The following is a 23,139-nucleotide window of genomic DNA, read 5'->3' on the forward strand; positions in this document are numbered from 1 at the left end:
GTCATATCTGCTTTCAGAAGTCATGTAAGCAAGTTTTTATTCCTGGTGGCACTGTGAGGCCAACATAACTATGAGAATACAAGCAGGAGTCTACTAGTAAAATCACTAGGTATACTGATTGCAGACTTTTTTTGTTACTGGTGAGGGTGCCAAAATTAGAGCATAGCTTGATTTTTTTTTTTTTTTTTTTTTCATATCACAGGTTGTATTTGCTGCACAAAAGGATCAAACCTCTTTTTTAATTATCAGCTGATTGTAGTTGGATACTGAAGTCATATGGAATCTCAGTCTGATTTTCTGATTATAACTGCTAAATCAACTAATTTTTAAAATTGAATTAAACTTAAAATAGCTTTGAAACCGTTTGATTTTTCTAGAGTTGCTAATGGCACTTAATTTTCTTTGGTGCTTGCCTGCCTCACATGATTCTACCTCCTCCTGGGGTCTTCTATGCTGTCTCATTAAGTTGACCACCCTCATGGAGGGACAGCAGTCCTGTTCACTGAAAAGAAGTACTGAAACAGTGACAGCAATTACACCTCTACCCCGATATAACGCTGTCCTCGGGAGCCAAAAAATCTTACCGCATTATATCAAACTTGCTTTGATCCACCGGAGTGCGCAGCCCCGCTCCCCCCCTCCCCTCCCCTCCCCTCCCCGGAGCACTGCTTTACCGCATTATATCCAAATTTGTGTTTATATCGGGTCGCGTTATATCAGGTTAGAGGTGTATTTAATATATAAATATTTAGCTGTTTAATGTATTTGCAGTGCTTTTAATGACTTCTAGATATGAATATTTTTATATATGTTGTGGAAAGTGAATTGCATGTAAGAGGAGCATTATTAAGAGACATGAGATTTAAATGGAAATCTATTAGCATTGTTAAGTACTAGTCCAGAAGCATCTAGTGTTGCTGGGCTTACTGTATTGTGCACTGTAAAATCAAAAATTTGGTGCCTCACACAGTTACAGAAAAGCGTCACCGCATTTTTCCTTAATTTTTGCTAGTCTCAGTCCAATTCCTATTTAAATCTAAGAGTATTTCCTTTGCCTCCAGTAGGATTTGGATCGGAGTCTTTGTTTTCAGAGGTGCAAAGACGTCAAGGATAGAATTAGTCATTGGGAGAACTAACTTCATGCTTAGAGAGGATCTCTCCAGGTTAAAGTTGGGATGCATTAGGGGTTGTGTGGAACAAGAGTATGGGGAAGCTTGCAGTGGAGTTACTTCTATCTGACCTGTAGAGGACTTAATTCTTCAGGGTTGTAAAACAAGGACCTTTCAGAAACACTAAAATGGATTTAAGAGTAACATTTTGAACTACTTTGTGTAATGATAGCAAAAGGCTCCTTTCCATCCTAGTGGTGTTACTTACAGGATTGTTATAACAGTACAGTTTGTGACAATCGAAAACTAGTTGTGGATATTTCTGATCGTTATTACGTTGACAGGCACCAACAATGTGCTCACGTTTTCTTTTCCATAGCTATTGGAATTCTATGAGGATTATGATGAAGTCCGGCAGGTGTTAAGCGAGTATGCTTACAATTCGAAGTTTCCTCCCAATCCCAATGCTCATGTTTATTACTATCAGTTCCTAAAGAGACAGGGTGAATCAAAGAAGACACTGAAGTCTGTGCTCAAGGTACAAATTTTGGACTGTTTTAATATTTTTGTAACTATATTTACAGAACAAATTAAATTAATTAGACTTTAAAAAACAATTTTTAATTTCTCAGCTTTATTCTTGATAACCTGTATCAGCTGTTACAGATTTTGTCCAAAAATTTTTAACACACTTTTACAGAAGGGAAACCAAATTCTACCCTCAAAATATTGTGAGCCTCCTACCACCACATAGCAAATGGTGGAAAAAGTTTAAAATAAACCCTTACATTTCCCCCCCCCCCCCCCCACACACACGTTTGGTATCACCTTCTACAGCCCTGTAAGTCTTATATTTGTGTTTAACTGAAATGTCAACAAATTTCTGGATCAACCTGTTCCAGGGAAGGAGATGTTGATGTTTCATTTAATGTATGTCATAGTTATGGTCTGCTTTGTTAGTTTTAAAAAGCACACGGGCAATTACTTAGGCAGCATGCTGGATTGAGAATTTGTCTCACGGTAGTTCTCCTTTTAGATTATTTGTATTTACCATATAACAATAACAGAGGTATTCCTTTGAGATTAAACATACAAATTATTTCTGAAGAGCAGAGTACCTGCCATTGTAAACACAGAGTTGTTGGGGAAAGAAACTCTCTACATCACTAGCACTAACATTGATCTGCCTGTAACTTAACAAAGGTTGTCAGAAAAAAAAAGGGGCGGGGGCATTGTGTCTGTGTTTGCAAGGCATTTGAGGGTGAAAGATAGGTATCTGTCTGCAGACAGAAGAGGAGGGTTGATGGGACGTACTTGCACACAATAAGTTCAACACATACACATTCTTTTCCCTTTGTTAATACCCTTATAGATTCTCTCATAGTGAAGATGTGTACACTGCAGCTGGTGGTGTAATTTTCAGCTCCGGTAGATGTATGTACGCTAGCTCTGATCAAGTTAGTGTGCTAAAAATAGCAGTGTAGCTGTGGCTGGCAGCTCAGGCTAACTGCCCGAATACATATCTGAAATCCTGGGTGTGATTATACTCAGGCAGCTAGCCTACGCCGCTGCTCGTGCCAGGACAGCTACGCTGCAATATTTAGTGTGCTAGTCCCAGCTAGAAATTACACCTCCAGCTGCAGAATAGACATCCCCTGATGCAGTAAAACACTCAAGCGTGTGCTCAACTTTACATATATGTTTAAGGGCTTTGCCGGATCACAATCTTAGTCTCTGAAAAAATTAATCCTTTTTTTTTTGGTTTTTACAGCCCAGAGCATCATCTGCTTCTGGTTCTGTTCTTTCTCTCAACTGTTTCACTCCATTATGTTCAACCGATCACACAGTTAACTCAATAACTTTCCTGTTGTATAGTCTGCAGCACATGAGAACTCTTGACTACCTTGTTTTATTTCTTTGTATAGTGTGCACATGCTGCTGTTGCAAAGTAGAACTTATCCAATCATTTTGGTAAGTTTGTATTTTGCAGTCTGCACTGATCATAAAGGAAGTGGGATGCCACTTTGACAGGACACCAAAATGCAGACTCAAACTTGGAATTGATAGAGTGCAGAGCAAATAACGTCTTCTACTGTCTTACTTTCACACAACGTGTCTAAATTCAAATCTGTGTGTTTAGTCTTGATCCGTTTTGGGACTGATTCTCCATTTTATATGTTAACCGTTTCCAGTTAGTTCAGAAAAGGTGTTGGTATAGCTTTCTGGAGCTACGTAAATAGGTTTGCATACAACATACATTGCTTTTGTCCTAGTTTTATCTTTAAATTTAATTTACTGAAGAAAACAATTTGCTGTTTGCTCTGTTTGTGCACACTGATTTCAGTCATCCTGCCTAGCAGTTGGTTTCTCTGACATTTTCAGTGAACTGTGGAACTAAGATACAGTAAAACTTGCTATTACTGCTGTCCATTGGTAGTTGTGCCCTCTCTACGCTAAGCTAATTTTGTTCCCTTTGGGTAATTATGAATTGATTTGCCCTTGCTCCCTAAACGTCAGTACATTTTTTTTGCTTACCATGTTTATTATAATTTTAACCACTTGGTGGCACCAAAACACTTTCATTAGTGTTCAGAGTGGTAGCTGTGTTAGTCTGTATCAGCAAAAACAACATGGAGTCCTTGTGGCACCTTAGAGCAGAGGTGGGCAAACTACAGCCCGCAGGCCACATCCGGCCTGCGGGATCCTCCTGCCTGCCCCGGGAGCTCACACTGGCCCCTCCCCTGTTGTTTTCCCTCCCCCCGCAGCCTCAACTCACTCCACCGCTGGCGCAATGCTCTGGGCAGCAGGGCTGGGAGCTCCTGGGGCAGCGCCGCTGCAGGGCCCAGCCTGACCCGGTGCTCTGTAGTGCGTGGCTGGCTCCAGACGGGTGGCACAGCTGTAGTGCCGCCAGCCACCGGTGCTCCAGGCAGCATGGTAAGGGAGTGAGGAAGGGGGGTTGGATAGAGGGCAGGGCAGTTTGGGGAGTTGTCAGGGGCCGGGGGTGTGGATAGGGGTTGGGGTGGTCAGAGTGTGGGGAACACGGGGGGGGGGGGGGTTGAATGGGGGCATGCGTTCTGGGGGCAGTCAGGAAGAAGGGGGGGGTGGATGGGGCAGAAGTCCCGGGGGAGGAGGCAGTCAGGAAGGAGAGGAGGGGTTGGATGGGGTGGCGGGGGGCAGTTAGGGGCAGGGGGTCCGGGGGCAGTCAGGGGACAGAGAGTGGAGGGTTGGATGGGGCAGGGCTCCCGGGGAGGGGGGGGTGCTGTCACGGGGTCAGAAGCAGGGGGGGGGCAGGTAAGGGGATGGGTCCCGCCTGGCTGTTTGGGGAGGCACAGCTTCCCCTAACCGGCCCTCCATACAATTTCTGAAACCTGATGTGGCCCTCAGGCCAAAAAGTTTGCCCGCCCCTGCCTTAGAGACTAACAAATTTATTTGGGCATAAGCTTTCATGGGCTAGAACCCACTTCATCAGATGCATGAAGTGAAAAATACAGGAGCAGATATAAATACATGAAAGGATGGGGGTTGCTTTACCAAGTGTGAGATCAATCTAATGAGATAAATCAATTAACAACAGGATACCAAGGGAGGAAAAATAACTTTTGAAGTGGTAAGAGAGTGGCCCATTACAGACAGTAGGGAGAAATTAGTATTGGGGAAATTAAGTTTAGGTTTTGTAATGACCCAACCACTCCCAGTCTTTATTCAGGCCTAATCTGATGGTATCCAGTTTGTAAATTAATTGCAGTTCTGCAGCTTCACATTGGAGTCTGTTTTTGAAGTTTTTTTGTTGAAGAATTGCCACTTTGAAGTCTCTTATTGAGGGACCAGAGAGATTGAAGTGTTCTTCTACTGGTTTTTGAATGTTCTGATTCCTGATGTCAGATTTTTGTCCATTTATTCTACACAAGGGCCTGGTTAGGGAATAGAAAACCGATATCTCTTTCCAGTCCCTCACTAACTAAAAGGCAATGTGGTCTAGTAATCACAATGCCTCTTTGAGGACAATGGTTTATAGACACTTTTATAGCTAGTAAGATTAAATTACTTGTCCTGAATTCCCCAATTAGTCAATGGCCATTTTTAGTCTTTGTTATGCATTTTGAAGTTTATTTCTGGTCACCATGTGTTTGAGATGCTGAGATACTATGGTACCGAGGGCCATAAAAGTACCTAATGAGGGGAAAGCTGTTTACCACTGTACCTGAAGTCTTTGATTTCGACTATTTCCATATACTATTATTTCTATTAACAATGCATTTTTCTGCAGTCGAATGATCAAGTATCAGATAAGTACAAGATATACCTCTTAAAGCTCACCATCTGGATAAACGTTTAAAGAATCTAGTTCTCTCCGGCTGTTGGATGATGTCTTTTCTGGTCCTAGTAGATTTCTTTACTCCAGTCATTAAAATAAATGCATTTTGCTTTTCTCTCCATTCCTTTCTGATTGCTGATTGGTTCCACTCCTTGTGCTATTGGAGGTGGGAGGGTGGGGTCATTGTCACTGGTTAATAATGGATCTTGTGGAACATCTGACTGGGTCAGTCATAATGGAGAAGACTGTGCAGAGCTAGTGTACTAAGGAAACCCTGAGGGAAGATGAAATTAATGCAAAAGAGGGAAGTAATGAACACTATGAGCTAGGTTGTGCCGAGTCCTATGTGGGTGCATAAAAGGGAGGGCAGCAGGCACAAGGAACACATCTTGCCCATCTGCAGCAGATTCTCAGTCCGTGCGCTCCTGCTATGCAAGGATTGTGGACTAGCACCAACTGTTGCATTAGAAACTCCAGAGAGAATGAGTGTGGGAGAAAATGGGACGATCGCCCAGCACTAGTGCACCACCAGCCAGTGGAATTGGGTCTGTCCAAGAGGAGCGCACACAGCACTTTGCTAAAGGATGTATTGGATGCTTCCTCAGGCAGCTCCTGATAAATGTTGTGCCTGCATTGGACACAATGCCTCTGTGAACTGCCTGCCACCAAGATACTGCGCCTCCCCGTCATAGGAAGTATCTTAAAACTGCAATCTAGCCCTAAGTGTTATTTGTTGAAGTTGTTGTGCATGACTGAATTAAAGGACCAAATTGTTTATTTTAATAAAAAACAGATATCGTGGTGAAGCAGAAGTGTGGACTCTGCAAATCTTTTTGAAGATTCTATAACAGAAACATTTTTTTTTCCAGATTTTGCACGAGATTGTTCCCTCTCATGAATTAATGTTAGAATATAATGCCATGCTTCAAAAATCAAGTAAGTCTTTGGATACCGGTGTTCTTTTCCTTAAAGTTATTCTAAGTACAAGTTTCCTAGAATGGCTGTTGGCTTTTTCCTGTTTAAAGTAGTTTTAGTATATTTTAAAGGAAAAAAAAAAATAAGGTGCAAGGAGGACAGGAATCTAGAAGACAGATGCATTGACAGATAGTTACAAACCTCTGCAAACAAATGCTTGTCTAAATAAAAATGTGCAGACACTAATTGTCAGAGTATGTAGGCAACACAGCCCAGATCTCAATATTAACTAGTGTTTGGGATACCTCAGTGTCAGGTGCCCAACATGATAATGAGGCCTCTGACTTTCAGAAAGGATTGATGTGCAGCACTCTGCCTGAATTCAGTATGTATTATTCATTAGCTCCAAGAACAAAACCCACATCTCCTCCAAATGGATCTTTGTCTATCTGAAAATAATCTCCAGAATTGGCATAGCCCCCATCTCGATGTGCTAGTCACTTACAATGTTAGTCAGACTCTTCTCTTGAATTAATCCTCTGAAATGTAGTATATTGTAGAATGTAGGCAGTGTAGTGACAGTTCTTTAATTCCAAGTTCTTTCCTTCCCTTTCCCCTGGCCTCACTTGTCTTACTTCAGCCTAAAGGGGAAATTTTCAGGATCTCTTGTGTTATCAGCGCACACGTGATATTTTTGGAAAATCCATTTAGCTGTTTTGAATGATCAGAGTTTGGCAGGGAACATCTCATATATTAGGATAATTTTTCAGATCCTTTTTTCTGTTCTGATAACTCAGATAGTCTTGTTTAAAAATCCAAACTTGGCAAATATGTTGTTTTCAGTGAGGAATGCCTGCTATATCAAGCCTGGGAACAAAATAAATACATTGTTCCTTTCCAATTCAAGTGAGCATTAAGGACCCAATCCTGTGTAGTTCTAAGCACGCTCAACCCTAGCCTGGACTTAAATTAAAGGAGATGGGGGGACAGCAATGAGGATACACTGCACCTTTCAGGGGGTGTGCCACATCAATGAGGAGGAAGCCTATAAAGTGAACTCCTGGTTCTGCTGAAGTTCAATATCCAAAACTGTCATTGGCTTTTGGGACCGGGATTTGGGCTCAATGTTTGTCAGAGCAGAAAGGTTGGTGCTTTTAAATTAGCGTGCTACCTAGCCTCCATGTGTGCTAAGATTTATTGTTCATTATTGTATTTTACCGTGAGTAGTGGTGAGTCACTTTAAATGAGGAACAAACATTGCTTCCTTGATCGTTTACTCTGAAATGCTGCAAGTGAAATTTAAGAACTGTATTAATAGCATGGGTCTGACTGTAAGAGAAAAGTATCGTATCTAGTAAACAGTAGTAAATGTTGTCTTGTTGGACTAGCCTGGAGGTCTGTGGGTTATTGTGGGGATTTGTGATTGAGTCAGTTTTTTCTCTGTGGGCTTGTGGGAACTTGGAACAAACCAGAAGCAGTGTGTTCAGTCCCCTCGAGAAGGGCAGATGATCTTTGGTAGCAACCACTACTGACCAGTCAGGAGCATCATTAGTGAGCTCTAGGGATCTGCTGACCAGAGGCAGCAGCCACACTGTAAGACAGTCAGTCTAGGATGAGTGAGTGAACTTGGTTCTGCTGGATGGTTGCTCTTGAAACCTCTTCAATCAACAGTCATTAAGCAGGATTAAAAGGACAGAGAGCAGCTCCAATATAAGCTGTGTTCCAAAAACGAAGCAGCTGTTCTTGAGTACAGATATACCTTGCCAGGTTTCCAGTAGGAGGAGGAAGAACCAGGTCTGGAATTGTGAAGAGGGCATCACCACGGCCAGCAGAATGAAGGCAATCTAGATCTTGTTGCTGCTTGTCTTATGAATGAATGCAGGATTGTTCATTAACTTGACCTATTCTAATTCCAGAAAAAAGAAAAAACCACAGACTGGGGCTGGAGATTATTTTCACACTCCTGGATTTTGCTGGGTGGAAGGAGCATGTAAAAGCTTGGAGCTGTTTAGCAAAACAGATTAAACAGATCCTGGAGAAGTAAGTACAGTATATCTGGTATTGCCATACTAGAGGAATTAAACATTACAGTGGGTCAGTCCACATGGAAATTAGGATATATGCACTTTGGTAACAAGAACATTGTCCGCTTATGTCCTCTCACATGCTTGCTGTGTTACTGAACAGAAGAGTAACTGGCAAGTCCTGTAGTAGTTCACTGACCGTGCCCAGACATCAGGGTGCTCTTTTAATAAAATGTCCTATAGCACTCTGCATTCCCAAACGCTGCATCTTTCAGTGGCGATACTACAGTGTTTGGTCTGCTACTGTTAGAATACTGCAAGAATTTTATTTTTAAAAGATGATCATTGTGTGGATAGTGAGTTTCTGAGCCAGCACTAAGTGACATTAACTACAACTCCAAAGGAAGCCATCTCCAAGCAGCCCACCCTGGTTAGAAGTTTACTGTGATGAGTAGACTTCAGAGGAGTGGTGAATGAAGGCATTCAAAGGGATGATCTTGGAGGCTTCTCTACTTCCTCAAAGGCAAACTGTGCACCTGAACCATTCATAATATTGGCTGAGTGTGTCAGTGGTGCCCTTTAACATAGTATGCACGTTTTGTGTGTAAAAGGTGCTCCAGGTTGTTTTCTAGCTCCACTTTGAAAAAACACTTCTCAAATAGTAAGCTCTATCAGACCAGGATTATATCTTACTATGTAAAATATCCTGTAAATGTAATGCTTTTTTACAAATAGATCTGGTGGTGAGTAAAAGTAGTGTTTGAAAAGCATGTAGGCCCATGTTCAATGATTTTATGAGGCCTTTATTTAAAGATCAACCAATGTTGCTAGTCTCGTGGATGAACAATTAAGATATTTTCACTGTTGACTTAGTAAACCAGAAGTGTCTTGGTGGTGTTTCTGTTTAGTGAAATCTGGTCAAAAGACCAGCCTTATCTGCAATCTCCTGGCCTATGAGCCAACCCCAGAGTATAACCAAATGACCTGGGAACAGTTCTTATATTTATTGAAAAATTACCTCCATAAAACAGTCAGTTTGTCAGTCCCTTAAGTGGCAACTGGGACAAATTCATCTCTGGCGTCACTTCAGATTTACACACCCCTTTAAACTGAAACAACTTCACTATCAGATTTCTCGCAAATGTAGTTATTAAATTTGCTTACTACTATTGTACTAAACTGGCGCACAAACTAAAATGTCACTCCATTTTTTGTATAAAATTTAGTTTAGTTCTCATTTCAAACCCTAATTAGTGCCAGCATGCAGACTTTAAATGAGATGGTGCTGCATTCTGTAGTGTAACTCTTTCTTTTCAGCTGGCAGTGCCACTCAGCCCTACGGTGGCCACTACCACTTTTTTCTATCAAATTTGTGGTGGATTGAATACCACATGCATTCCAGGTCCCTGTAAGCAACATATGAAATGTGCAGCACTCAGAGCAATGCTTTGGTAATTTCCACTTTATTTAAAAAAAAGATTCCTCCCACCCAACTCAAGTTTAGCTGTAACCTATTAACTCTCTCCAGCTCTAGCAAGCATCTTGACTGGGTCACGGAGGAGTGGAACTCCAGAAAGGACTGGTGGCCAGCCTTCCACTTTAGCCACTACTTGGCGAAAAGAAATTGGCAGGAAAATGAAAGTCTTGCTTGTGAAAAAGCATTGGTGGCTGGAATCTTGTTGGGAAAAGGTAATTTTAAATCTTCTTCTTTACTCCGTGGAATAGAAATATTGGCTAGTTCAAGCTTTAATGGCAGGGGACGTGTCTGATTTGTGTTCTGGAAGAATTTTCAGCCTCGTGATTTCAAGAAAGAGGCTGGCGTGATCCTGCAAGGGTGAATACAAGAGAGGCTCTAAAATGCTTGGTATTTGCCATTGAGGTGTAGTTCACATCTCACAGGTCTTGCTGCAGCTATGGTTCCCTTGAAATGACACTGAGCTATATTCATCGTGGTTTGAATGATTGATTTATCTGCCCCTTGTTGAGTCATTGACAGTCAAAATAAGAACGAGCTAATAAACAGAATAATATTAGAAGATTAGGAACACAAGAAGAAATATTAGCAGGTGTCGCATTAGTGTTAGTACCCCTGAAGCCGTCATTCCAGAAATACTATGAGGAAGCAACTTCCTGAGTGAGTGTTGTCTATTATTAGTGTCTAGGGAGCTACTCAGTACTTAAGAACTATATTCTTATCTCAATAGGACCCCAAGGAAGCTCGGCCTGTGTTGGGTGTGGTTTGCCTGGAAACTGTCTTCAGGGGCATGGTTGTTTAGTTGGATGGCTGACTCTCATAACAGAACAGATCTGCAGTGACCACTAGGATATCAGTAAGGTCTCCAGTATAAAATGATGTGTATGCTTGAGAGATACCATCATGTCATTATTCAAACAAACTTCTTAGTGCTTGAAAATAAGCTGTGCATTTAGTGCTTTCCTGCTTAATGTTGTATGTCCAAACTTGCATATAAGGAGAATGATTTGATTTATAAGCCTTGACGCTGGAGTATAGTAGTCCTCTGTCTATTGAGCCGAGGCAAGCAGAGCTATGTGAGGTGGGTAGCTTGATGGCAGTTCATGGGGCACACATGGGAGAAGGGGAAATGAAACAGGGAGGATGGAGAAATGGAATGGAGTGGAGCTGTGTTTGGGTGAATCACTTGTGGCTCATCGGAGCACAGCTCTGATTTGCTTCACTAGCCCTAGGTTCTTCCAGTTCAAGTCCCACTTCTCTCCATCGTCCCCACAAATAGGCCTGTATTCAAGAGGTGCAGAGTCCTTGTGGCTGTGAGGAGTTGCAGACCGCATAAGCTCTTAATCAGACTAAAATCAGGTAAAAATCCATGCTGTCAGGAAGGGGGATGACTGTAGTGGAAATGGCTGGTCCCTTGCTCCCGCAGAGCACTCTCACCCTGGAACTCTGGCAGAGGACCTTCTGTGGATTCCCAAGGAGGGCTGCACAATGCCATGGAGGCAGCACTGCACCTTCTTCCTTGCCCCCCCAGAGTACGACCTGTCTGAGTAAGGTCCCTCCTGCCCATAGTAGTAGAGTAGATGATTGAGGCATTAGTCTGAAGTTTGTGAAGTAGCTGGGATTTTCCAGCGAAAGGCAATGTTATTCATCCTTTAATGGGTCAGCTTTTCCATTACTAACACCTTCCAGACTTATTTTTAATATCAGGAGCCCACTTTTACGTCCAACAAGCGGCCACTGAACACTTGGCTGTTATCAGTAAGTGGGCAGTTAACTAATTTAGTTCCAGATGTAGGATGACTTTCTTGAAGCCCTTTAAGCTAAGGAAGCAATATGCACATATTGAAGAGAGAATAGGGCACATTAGTTTTACTAAATATTTGGACTTGTGTATATATACTTACTTTCTGGGGGTAAATAAACTTTTTTTGCACTCTTAAGTCTTAATATATCTGAAGGGTATTACAAAATTAGACTTGCCAGAAAAACCCAATGAAATGTACAATTACCTACACCTACCTTATCGCTGTCTTTGAGGACGTGTGGGAGACTTTCTTGGTCTAAATATTACAACTGCTTATTTGGTAGTTGTGATATACCTTATGCATGCACATCTTATACCAGTGACTTCTATTATAGAAACTTTTCTTTTAAGGGAACATTTGTGCTCAGGGAAATGCCTCTTGTGTAAAAGCATTTTGTGTTCTTCAGTTTGTATCACAGTGTGGTTTATAGCGTCTGTGACGGGTTGGATCACAGAAACCCCCTTGAGAGCTGCCACCTGATGTGCAAAGACTACCCCTGCTTCTGTTTTCCCTGCCAGCTCAGGACTCCAGCACCCTGTCTTGCTGAGCCAGACACTCCCGTCTGCTCCAACACAGACCCAGGGTCTGAATCACTTGTCCCAAAGCTGCAAGTTTACCTGAAAACAGCTCACAAAAGTGTACTTGTCCTTAGCACTCAGATGCCAAACTCCCAATGGGGTCTAAACCCAAATAAATCCATTTTACCCTGTATAAAGCTTATACAGGGTAAACTCATAAATTGTTCGCCCTCTATAACACTGATAGAGAGATATGCACAGTTGTTTGCTCCCCCAGGTATTAATACATACTCTGAGTTAATTACTAAGTAGAAAGTGATTTTATTAAATACGGAAAGTAGGATTTAAGTGGTCCCAAGTGGCAACAGACAGAACAAAGTAAGTCACTAAGCAAAATAAAATAAAATGCGCAAATCTGTCTAATCAAACTAAATACAGATAAGATCCTCACCAGTTCCAGAATACTCCCTTTTACAGGCTAATCGCCTTTTAGCCTGGGTCCAGCAATCACTCATACCCCCTGAAGGAAACTGGAACAAAGGACAGTAACTACAAGTATACGGGGGGGCTGGGGGTGGAGAGGCTCCTTCTTTAGCCAGCTGAAGACAAAATGGAGGGGTCTCCCACGGGTTTAAATAGACTCTCTTGTGGGTGGAGACCCCCTTCCTCTCTCCTATGCAAGTCCAGCTCCAAGATGGAGTTCTGGAGTCACCTGGGCAAGTCACATGTCCCTGCATGACTCATTCTATACAGGCCGAAGCCATTGCCTACATGGTATCTTGTATGTCTCCAGGAAGACTTCTTATGTGGATTGGAGCATTCCAAGATGCATTGTTCCCTAAGTGCTTCCTGATCAGGTACTTAACCTTGCGAATTCCTTCCTAAAGAAACTGATCAAATGCCTCACAAAGCTTACTTAGAAACCACGCAAGTATACAGCCCATATTCATAACCTCAAGTAGAAAATGATATATGTGTACAGATAGGATGAATAGATATAGTAGACCATAACCTTTACGGAGATATGTTACATGGCACAGGCAGCACAAAACATATTCCAGTTATGTCGTACATACATTTATAAGCACACCCCCCCCCATAAAGCCTTATGGGGTACACTGTCACAACGTCATTTCATTTTTGTTTTAGATTGCAAATATTTTAAATATGTTTCACACCAAGGCTGCAAAGCCAAGAAGGAAAAGTTTCGGACAATGAAGAAATTTGTGAAGAAACACAGCTCTACCCATTTGAGAGCATCTGGTGTTTTGGATTCCTGCACGCACCTTTGATGTTTACAAGATGTCTTTTAAGGTCCTCTTATTAAAAATGCTAAATTATTTTCCCAGCTTTTCTGTGAGGCTTTTCTTTACAGGTTCTCACTTCAAAGAACTTTGAGACTAGATTGCTAGCTCAGTACTAGACTCAGTATATTGCTGGCCATATTCTTTGGTTTGTATTCTTATTTATAATAAAAGGGGAGTAAGAGAATCTGCTTTCTTTAATATTTTAGTCCATATTTGTTTGTGTGAGATGTAATAAGCAGAGCTGATGCCTCAAGAACATATTTGAAAGGTATTTAGTTGTGGAAAAGTAATGGTGGAGCACTGTACCTATAGCTTGCTGATATTGAGACTGATCCTGCTCCCATTTAAGTCAAAGCGAGTTTTGACATTGTCTTAAATGGGAGTGGAGCAAGGCCATGTTTCTAATCCAGTCAAATTGACAGTGACATAAAATAGTTAATGTCTGGCTGCAGCTGGAGTTTTCCAAGTCATGTGTTCCCATAGGGGAACTTCCCACCCTCTCACTTGTTATGCTGCAAGAAATGCAGTCTGAGAAATACTTAAACAACTAAGCAAGACATGTTGCTAGTTGACACCTTCTAGGGATTATCGTCTAGACTGAGAAATCTGTGGAATCAATTACTAGGGGAAAAGTGTGTGGAGTACATAGGCTTAATTAATAGTGGCTTATGGTTAGGCTTGGCAGAATTGGTGTGTCCTTTTTAAAATGTCACAGGCTAATATCTATTTTGAAGCATTTTTTTCCCCTATTTTTATTGATTTAAATTTTCACAGTTGCAGGAAATTTGAGGCGGGGGGGTTGGACTTGAATAATAGGAGCCAGGTCAGATTATTATTTAATAACTAGACACTGATTTAAAAAGTTAAAGCTTTATAACAATGAAAATACAAATAGTCAAAAATATACAAAATTAATAACCATAAATCAAACTCTAATAGGTTTTCAAGTAGCATTTTTCTTACTTTGCACATCTGTAAGTTTCCGTTATTATTAAGGCTAAGATTTTGTCGTTATTTTTAGTAGAAGTCATGGACGGGTCATGGGGAGTAAACAAAAATTCACAGAGCCTGTGACCCGTCCGTGACTTTACTAAAAATAATTGGGGGGGGGGGGAAGAGGAATGGAGTCTGATGAGGGGAGGGAGGATTGACAGGCTGAGCCCCCCACCATGGCGGGGGCACAGCATGGTCCCCACTGCAGCCCCCAGCTGAGTTGTGGGGCTGGGGCGCAGCCACCGTATTGAGGACCTGAAGTTACAGCTATCCATGCGGGGAGGAAAAAAGAAAGGTGGTTGGAGAACAGCAGGACAGACGGATCTGGGGTAAAGTCTGGTAGGTCGCCCTTGAGCGCACCCTCAAAACGCTTGCTTGCCCCTCTGCTTATTGTGAGTTGAGCCCGACTGGGCAGAGGGAGGAGGTGGGTGGCTCAGGCGGCGCTTGTAGCCACTACTCTTCTTATGGGGGGGCTCCTGGTGGGGTTGACTCCCTTGGCCCTGAGTTTGCTGCGGTTTGAACCGCTTACGGGCTGGACCTGGAACATACAGCCCCAGAGTTTTCAGGGTAGTGTGGGAGTCCTTAAGGCCATGCAATTTACTGTCTGTCTGTTCTGCAAACAGGGCCTGGCCGTCGAAGGGGAGGTCCTGCATCAATTGCTGAGCCTCCATTTACAGACCCGAGAGGAGCAGCCAGGACGCCCTTCGCATGGAGATGGCCGAGGCCATGGGGCGAGCCGCGGAGTCTGCTGCATCCAAGGCTGCTTGGAGGGTTGTGCTCACTGCAGCCATGCCCTCTTCAAGGATCACCCGGAATTCCTTCTTGGACCCTTCAGGCAGCGAGACCTCGAATTTGGCCATAGACTGCCAAGTATTGTAGTCATAGTGGCCAAGGAGGGCTTTGGTGGTTGGCCACTCTCAAGTGAAGGCTGGAAGACAAATACATTTTTCGCCCAAACAGATCCAGTCTCTTCGAGTCTTTATTCTTGGGTGTAGCCCCGGGTTGACCCTGCCTCTCCCTCTGGTTAACGGCCTCAACTATGAGGGAGTTTGGGGCTGGGTGAGTATAGAGATACTCATGGCCTTTAGCTGGCACAAAATATTTGCACTCAGCCCTTTTTGAGATGGGTGGCAGGGAGGAGGGGGTTTGTCATAGGGCACAAATTATTTTCGATACCCCCTCGTGTAGGGGTAAAGCCACTCTAGCGGGTGCTGTGGAGCAAAGGATGTTAAACAAGTTCCTCTGCCTGGAGCCCCAGGTTAGAGGCGACGCTCTTCAAAAGCTCCTGATGACCCTTGACGTCGTCTGGCAGAACTGGGTGAGGGGGACCTGTAATCGCTTTATCCAGTGATGCTGAGGATGAAGCCAGTGCCGAGGGATCCACCACATCCCCTGGTGGTCCATCTAGCTGCTCCCCTAGGTCCTCATGGGCCTGGGAGGGGGGTGTCTTCCCCTGTGAGGCCTCCACCTCCGGCGGAGGGTGGGATGCTGTGGCCGATGGCCTATCTGAGGCCCCCACCACTGATTGGGCAGCCTGGGAAGGCTGAGTGAACCCCCATGGATTCCAGGGGTACCACGCTGCTGGCCATTGGCCCAGAGGCCTTGAGGTCAGTTGCAGTGCTGATGAGGTTGACAGTACCACTGGTATTGGGGCCTGTCCTGCTACCAGGGACTTCTGATCAGCACCGGAGTTGTAAGAGGAACAGACGCTGCAGAGTGACCTCACTGCGGTGCTGGCCACTGTGCTTCGACGCTGACCCATCCGACCCGACAAGTTCCTTCCTTGGGACCCCAGGGATCTTTGGTGTTCGGTGGATTTGCATTGGTAGACCACCGATCTATGCCTTGCGCTGCTTGACCTGTACCGGGATCTAGAGCGGGCTCATTGTCTATAGAATCTCCCCGATTGAAGGGATTTGTGTCTCGGTGCCAGTGGCCGGGTGACCGGTGACCCCGTTCTGTCGATTAGTCGCAGGACTAGTGCCGAGACGTTGGAGACGCGATGGGTCTGTCTCGACGCTCATGCCAGGGGCCGCGTGGCTCCGCAGGTCTGTGCCAGGTTACCGGCGAGCCGCACCTCAAATCCCGCTGTCAGTGCCCAGGATCCGGAGTCCGAAGAGGGCATCTCTGAGCCTACCTCCCAAAGTCCGATACATGACCGCTCCGTGCGGGTGAATGCTGGGGGGATGTCCCCCGCAATGGGGAGTGCACTGCTGAGGCGGGGACACTAGAAAAGGTCACAAGGTGGGTTTACCCCTGGGCTTGGGTACCGCCGGAGCCGGTGTGGGCGGCACCGGTAGCGTCAGGATCTCCTGCGCTGCCTGCAGGGCCTCGGGCGTTGATGGGACTTCGCGTTGACAGAGGCCCTCGTCACTATTCAGTGTGGCAGGCATAGTATGGGAGGGGGTCGACTCCCTGACAGAGGTGTTGAGCTGCCCAGTATCGGTCTTGGCTCTCCTCCGGCCCTCTTCTTTCTCTTATGGGAAGTGGGAGATCTTCCCCTCGCGGACCTCTTGGACTTCTTGGCCAGAGAGGGGGATCAGTGCTGGCTCGTAGACAGGACAGGCGGGACGCACCGTACCAACGCTATGGTGCTCGGCGCCAAGTCGGACCTCTGCTCCAGGGCCGGGGTCAGCGCCGACTCGATCAGGAGTGCCCTGAGATGGATGTCTTTCTCCTTTTTCGTTCTGGGTTTGAACGACTTACACATGCAACACTTGTCACTTATGTGTCCTTCTCCTAGAGACCTTAAACTGCCGCATGTCACTGGTGGCAAGAAGGAACTGAGGGTGCGGGGAGCCGATGGCGCCCCTTATACCGCAACATGTGCGCGCCACTCCAGAGGGCTCCAGAGCTGGTCCCCTACGGATACTGCTAAGGGAAAATCTTCTGGCACCAGTACATGTGGCAAGCACTTGAAGAAGAACCCCCATATTCCTCATTTTTATATAATCATGGTCTTACCTTACAAGGCATGCTTTATATGTATCGGGGAAAGATTATGTTCTGCTGAAAGTCATTTCTCTATCCATATACGTATATCCTTAATGTATATGAAGTTATGAGAATTGTATTGTATGGTTGTCACTAAAGCATGTTGTAAGTTGGGGAATCAGATATTCGCTCCCCAGAGGCAACAGCAAGGAAAGTAACCAACGCCCAGCGGGGTGTCAAACAACCATCAACAGCCATTGTCCAGCAAGGAGCTACAATTCAATGACTCACCTGCATGAGGCCACACCAGGGGAATTGCTCAACCTTGCCTGGAGACTCAGCAATGCCCCCAGACATGCCTGGACTTGTGTGTTCTCCAAGCACATAGGACTGAGGGTATAAAACAGACACGGGCCACATGCTGGGCCTTTCTTCTTCACCCACCTACGCTGCAAGCAACAAGGAGACTGAAGACTCCAACTGAGGGGACTTGCCCAGATTTCAGGGTAAAATCTGTGTACTATGAACAGCAATATCCAGTGGGGTGAGAAAATTGCTTAATCTAGTTGTTGCCCAGACTAATAGAGTTGAGAGTTTAGACTGCGTGCTCATATTTTATTTCTTTTGGTAACTAACTCTGACTCTTTGTCTATCACTGAAAATCTATCTTTTGTAGTCAATAAAATTTTTAAACTGTTTATCTTTACCAGTGAGTTTGTATGAAGTGTGTGGCAAATCTGCTCAGGTTTGCAAAGGCTGGTGTATATCCACTTTCCATTGATGAAGTGGTGACCCTATTAATAAATCTGCATTGCTTGTCTTGAGCAGTGCAAGACAATATATTCCCGAGGTGCAAGGCTGGGAGGATTTGTGTGATTCATGAGTGGCTCTGGGAGCATTCATGCAGTCTAGCGGGGTGTGGGGCTCCACATGCAGTTGTGCTGAGTGATAACAGCGCATGGAGGGGGTTTGCTGCTGGTCACTAGCAAGGCATTGTGAGAGACAGCCCAAGCTGAGGAAAGTTCAGGGGGCACCACGGTCCCACAGTCCCAGGCTGCACCCCTCGGATTCCTTCACACACCCGTTAGGACCCAAGTGGTAACAGCATATGGTCATGAACTATATGTGAAATCAGCCATGATACATCCTGGTTACAACTTGGTAAAGTTGTTAGATTCACATATTGTTTATATTAAAATAAAACTCATACAATTACCTTTCACACAGTAGTTACCTAGAACTGTTATTGCTAACAACCAGTTCTTACAACTTCCACGTGTATAGGGTCTTTCCTCTATATATAACCTGTAAAGCATTTTTTTGGTGAATCGCCTCCCCCACCCCTGGGGTGGAAGGAAGAAGTTCTTTAACAATGCAATAGCAAGTGAATAATGATAGAACAGCACGTCCAACTGAAACTGCATGGTGAGTGTAGATAGGCAGAATGTAATTATCCAAGTGAGAATTTGGCCAGGAGTAATATTGGCTCGTGGGAAATGTACTAGCTGATCTTTAATAACATCAAATGGTCAGGACCTTAGCTTTACATTTCAACTGAAAGACATTCCATCCCTGCCAAATCCAGCACTAAAGTGGACATTAATTCAATTGTGACTTAGCAGTAAGAATGCTAACACCACTTTTTGCAATACCCTGGGTTTTTGTTTTTTCTTGGCAGTCTCCAAATCAAGATTTGATCAGGCCTTATTTGTGAAATCTGACAAGAATACAGGTCAAGGTTATATGCATTGCTAGCATGAGACTTTTGTCAGAAGAGCAGAACTTCTGAAAGACAAAGTTTAGGTTCATTCCACATATCCTAGCTAGGGTGAACTTCTTAATGTACAAGATTCATAGAAGTTATGCTTGATTTTTTTCTTTAGAAATCACAGGTAACAGTAGTCAAGCTAGATAGACTTGAAGAGAGGATTTGCAAAATTCCCTGGGGTTAGGCTCCATTTCTCCCTCAGGATCTCATCAGCATTGTCTTTCAGGGTTAGCATGCTTCTGGAATGGTCCACACAAAGGTACTTGCTTCCCTTAAGGGTAGTTTGTCAGCCTGTTCTTTTTCTGGTCTGTGCTTTCTTCTGGGGTCTTGCACATCAGGATGGCTCCATCTTTCTTTGGCTCAACAAGAATTGAGAGGTGCATATCCCCATTTGGAAGAGACTGGGTTTCCTATAATCCTTCTGACTAGTAATTGTCTCCTGAAATGAAAAGTGGGGGGAGGAGGGTTTAAAGAGCTGAGATGTTAAACAACTTAAGCCCAGTAATTTCCAAAGAAAAGGAAAAATGGCATTTGATTTTAGGCTAATCTTAAAAAAAAAAAAAAAAAAAAAAAAAAAAAAAAAAAAAGGCTAAACCTTTCTAGAATATTTAAAAAAAAAAAAGTCAATTCTTGTAGAACCTGCTGTCTGACCTGTTGGGCGAGTGATGGAGTTCTTAACTAACAACCACAAACCCTTCAAAGCTCTAGCATGATTCACCTGGGGAGAAATATATGCGCTACATGGTCTACTAATTTAGGAAAAAGAAACATGAAACAAAGCATCAAGGAGTGGGGTGGAGGTGAGGGAAATAAGAGGGTAGAGAACAGCTTGATAGCTTTGAAGTATCTCTGCACTAAAGTCATTAGTTACACCAGTGTGAAACCAGGCTAACTGAGAGGAAAATTTGGCCCTACCTCTGTCCTCATTATTTAGGCTTGATTTTCATCTCAATTACAACAATGCAAATCCAGAGTAACTCATAATGGCCATACTGGGTCACACCAATGGTCCATTTAGCCCAACATCCTGTCTTTGGACAGTGGCCAATGCCAGATGCTTCAGAAGGAATGAGCAGAACAGGGCAATTATCGAGTGATCCATCCTAGCATCTGGCTAATAGCCATTGATGGACTTATCCTCCATGAACTTACCTAGTTCTTTTTTTGAACCCAATTATACTTTTGGCATCCACAGCATCTGCTGGCAACAAGTTCCACAGGTTGACTGTGCGTTGTGTGAAGTACTTTCTTTTGTTTGTTTTAAACCTTCTGCCTATTAAGTTAATCAGGTGACCCTTGGTTCTTGTGTTAGGGGAAAAGGTAAATAATACCTTTTCTCCACACCATTCATGATTTTATAGACCTTTATCATATCTCTTCCCCCTCCCCCCACTCGTCTCTTTTCCAAGCTGAACAGTCCCAGTCTTTTTAATCTTTCCTCGTACGGACGCTGTTCCATATCCCTAATTGCTTTTGTTGCCCTTCTCTGTAGCTTTTCCAGTCCTAATATATCTCTCTTTTTTTTTGAGATGGGGTGTGCAATGGATTTATATAGTGGCATTGTGATACTTACTATCTTATTATCTGTCATTTTCCTAACAGTTCCTAACATTGTTAGCTTTGGCTGCCCCTGCACATTGAGCAGATGTTTTCAAGGAATTGTCCAAGATCTTTCTTGAGAGGTAACAGCTAATTTAGACCCCTTCATTTGGTATGTATAGTTGGGATTACATTTTTCAATGTGCATAACTTTGCATTTATCAACACGGAATTGCATCTGCCGTTTTGTTGCCCAGTTTTGTGAGATCTTTGTAACTCTTCACAGTCCCCTTTGGACTTAACTATCTTGAGTAATTTTGTATCATCTGCAAATGTTGGCACCTCACTTTTTTTACCCATTTTTCTAGATCATTTATGAATATGTTGAACAGCACAGGTCCCTGTGCAGATCCTTGGGGGAACCTCACTATTTGCCTCTGTTCACTCTGAAAACTGACCATTTATTCCTACACTTCATTTCCTGTCTTTTAAGCAGGTATTGTTAAATGAGAAGACCTTTCCTCTTATCCCATGACTGCTTATTTTGCTTAAGAGTCTTTGGTGAGGGATTGTCAAAGGCTTTCTGAAAGTCCAAGTACAATTTACTTCAGCGAATATACCTTTTGTAAATGAAATCAGAATTCATCCTTTTTGCTTTCAGTAATAACTCTCACTGTTGCAACAATCACCCTTGTATTTGTTTGTTCTCAGATTTTCTAAGGTGTTTAGAATAATGTTTTTTTCCTAATAAAAGCTTCTCTGATCACTAGCTGCTCCTAGCTCAAGTTTTGGAAAGATTGCATTTTTTGAGGGGTGGGAGAGAGGGCAGAATTTCTTTTAGAAGAGAGCTTGCTGTTTTTGAACGTTGGAGTAGAAGGAATCAGAGGGGTAGCTGTGTTAGTCTGGATCCGTAAAAGCAGCAAAGAGTCCTGTGGCACCTTATAGACTAACAGACATATTGGAGCATGAGCTTTCGTGGATGCATGTATTCGACGAAATGGGTATTCACCCACGAAAGCTCATGCTCCAATACATCTGTTAGTCTATAAGGTGCCCCAGGACTCTTTGCTGCTTTTACAGAGTAGAAAGAGGGCCTGAAGCATGGGCCGGGTGCAAGACCTAAGGCCTGAACCAATGTTAGCAAAAGTTATGCTATGAGCAAGACTTAGGCCTTGTCATAAAACAGATGCTTGCCTGCAAGTTCATTGTCCGGTACATGAACTTGGCACTGGTATTGCTAACATTGCTAAAACACACTGAATGTGTAAACACATTCCAGCAAGCTAGGACAAGAACACCCCAACCTAGCAGATGATCAGATGGTTTGATAGAAGTGATGAATAGTGATGTTTTGCCTGAAACAGCAGGAGTAAAAGTACAAAGACAGGTGCCGCATAAGGATGGTTAGTCTGAAGCATCAGGAGAGAGTTACAAGGGGAGGTAACAAATATGTCATGGAACACATAACGTGATACATAAATTGTTTCATCTCAATCCATAAATGGTGGGATGCCTCACCGGAAAACTGCTTTGTGTGTTCACACTGACAGCTGCCCGCACAATAGCGTGTTCACACTTGCGGCACTTGCAGTGCTACTTGGAGCGGTGCACTCTTAACCCTTGGTCTGGCCTTGGAAGAATTGGAAAGTCCTGCCACTTACTGAGCTGAGTCCATTGTCACGGGCATACATGTATTAAGTGTACCTGTAGCACTTATAGGGCACTAATACCGTGCCTTGTCGGTAATAATCCAGGCCGAGGACCTTTGCCGCCACTGAACTGAATCTTGTGGTTGTCTGGGGCAGTTTGATCGAGGTTTGCTGTCTCAGCTATCTGTACGGAGCTGGTTCGGTCCAAAGCGAGAACACACGCATGCAGCCAACAACTGACACGTGGTGTGAAGAAATCTCTATGTTCTGAGAAGAAAATATGGTGATATCTCTTCCTTGCATCATGTTTTATCTGGCCTTTTCTTCTAGGAATCTTATACCATTGTCAAAATATCATAATTAGAATAATTACAGATAAGACCAAGCTGCTAATTTCAGATCTGGAGCAGACCTTACCGAATGATGGGGGTATTCAGATCAATGATATACTGAATAAATCGTGAATCTGAACACTGTGTTGAAGAACACAGGGGAAGTGTTGAAAATTTGCAACCTGGACCTGTGATGGGTTCCTCCTAGGATGCCACCTGAACTCTGGGTACCACTGAACCCCCCCCGACCCACCAACCTGGGATCCCTTTACACTGTACTGCCGTGACGAGCTGCCCAGCCCACATACAGATAGGGACACACCCAGCTGCAGTTACACGCAGATGCTGTGACCAGCCCTGCGTGGGAAGGTTCCAGCTAGGGAACTTCCCAGCTACTCAGGCGTGCACCTACGCTGGAGCATAAACCCAAAGTTATACTGTCTTGCACTGCACAGGG

At 43.8% G+C, this 23,139-nt stretch overlaps 2 protein-coding genes across 13 annotated transcripts in view; both read left to right on the forward strand.

Moving 5' to 3' along the window:
- Positions 1-15,421, forward strand: part of TAF1A (TATA-box binding protein associated factor, RNA polymerase I subunit A) — a 29,521-nt gene extending 14,100 nt beyond the window's left edge. For 8 of the 10 annotated variants that reach the window (XM_005289618.5, XM_008175382.4, XM_024111894.3 and 5 more), the window contains 6 exons: positions 1,489-1,647; positions 6,294-6,360; positions 8,256-8,379; positions 9,892-10,052; positions 13,310-13,474; positions 15,084-15,421. In XM_005289618.5, coding sequence (XP_005289675.2) covers positions 1,489-1,647; positions 6,294-6,360; positions 8,256-8,379; positions 9,892-10,052; positions 13,310-13,452 — 654 coding nt within the window. In that variant the 3' untranslated portion in view covers positions 13,453-13,474; positions 15,084-15,421. Of the gene's footprint in view, positions 1-1,488; positions 1,648-6,293; positions 6,361-8,255; positions 8,380-9,891; positions 10,053-10,567; positions 10,694-13,309; positions 13,652-15,083 lie in introns of those variants that run through there. The other 2 variants (XM_042848601.2, XM_065590638.1) reach the window with 2 other exon arrangements.
- Positions 15,422-21,214: 5,793 nt separating this feature from the next.
- The window catches only part of LOC135982680 (centromere protein F-like), a 48,526-nt gene continuing 46,601 nt past the window's right edge, over positions 21,215-23,139 (forward strand). The window contains exon 1 of one of the 3 annotated variants that reach the window (XM_065590643.1): positions 21,215-21,326. The gene's annotated coding sequence lies outside the window, so the exon portion shown is untranslated. The remainder of the gene's footprint in view (positions 21,327-23,139) is intronic. The other 2 variants (XM_065590641.1, XM_065590644.1) reach the window with 2 other exon arrangements.

The sequence above is a fragment of the Chrysemys picta genome, chromosome 3 (assembly GCF_011386835.1).
Source record: "Chrysemys picta bellii isolate R12L10 chromosome 3, ASM1138683v2, whole genome shotgun sequence".
Lineage (NCBI taxonomy): Eukaryota > Metazoa > Chordata > Testudines > Emydidae > Chrysemys > Chrysemys picta.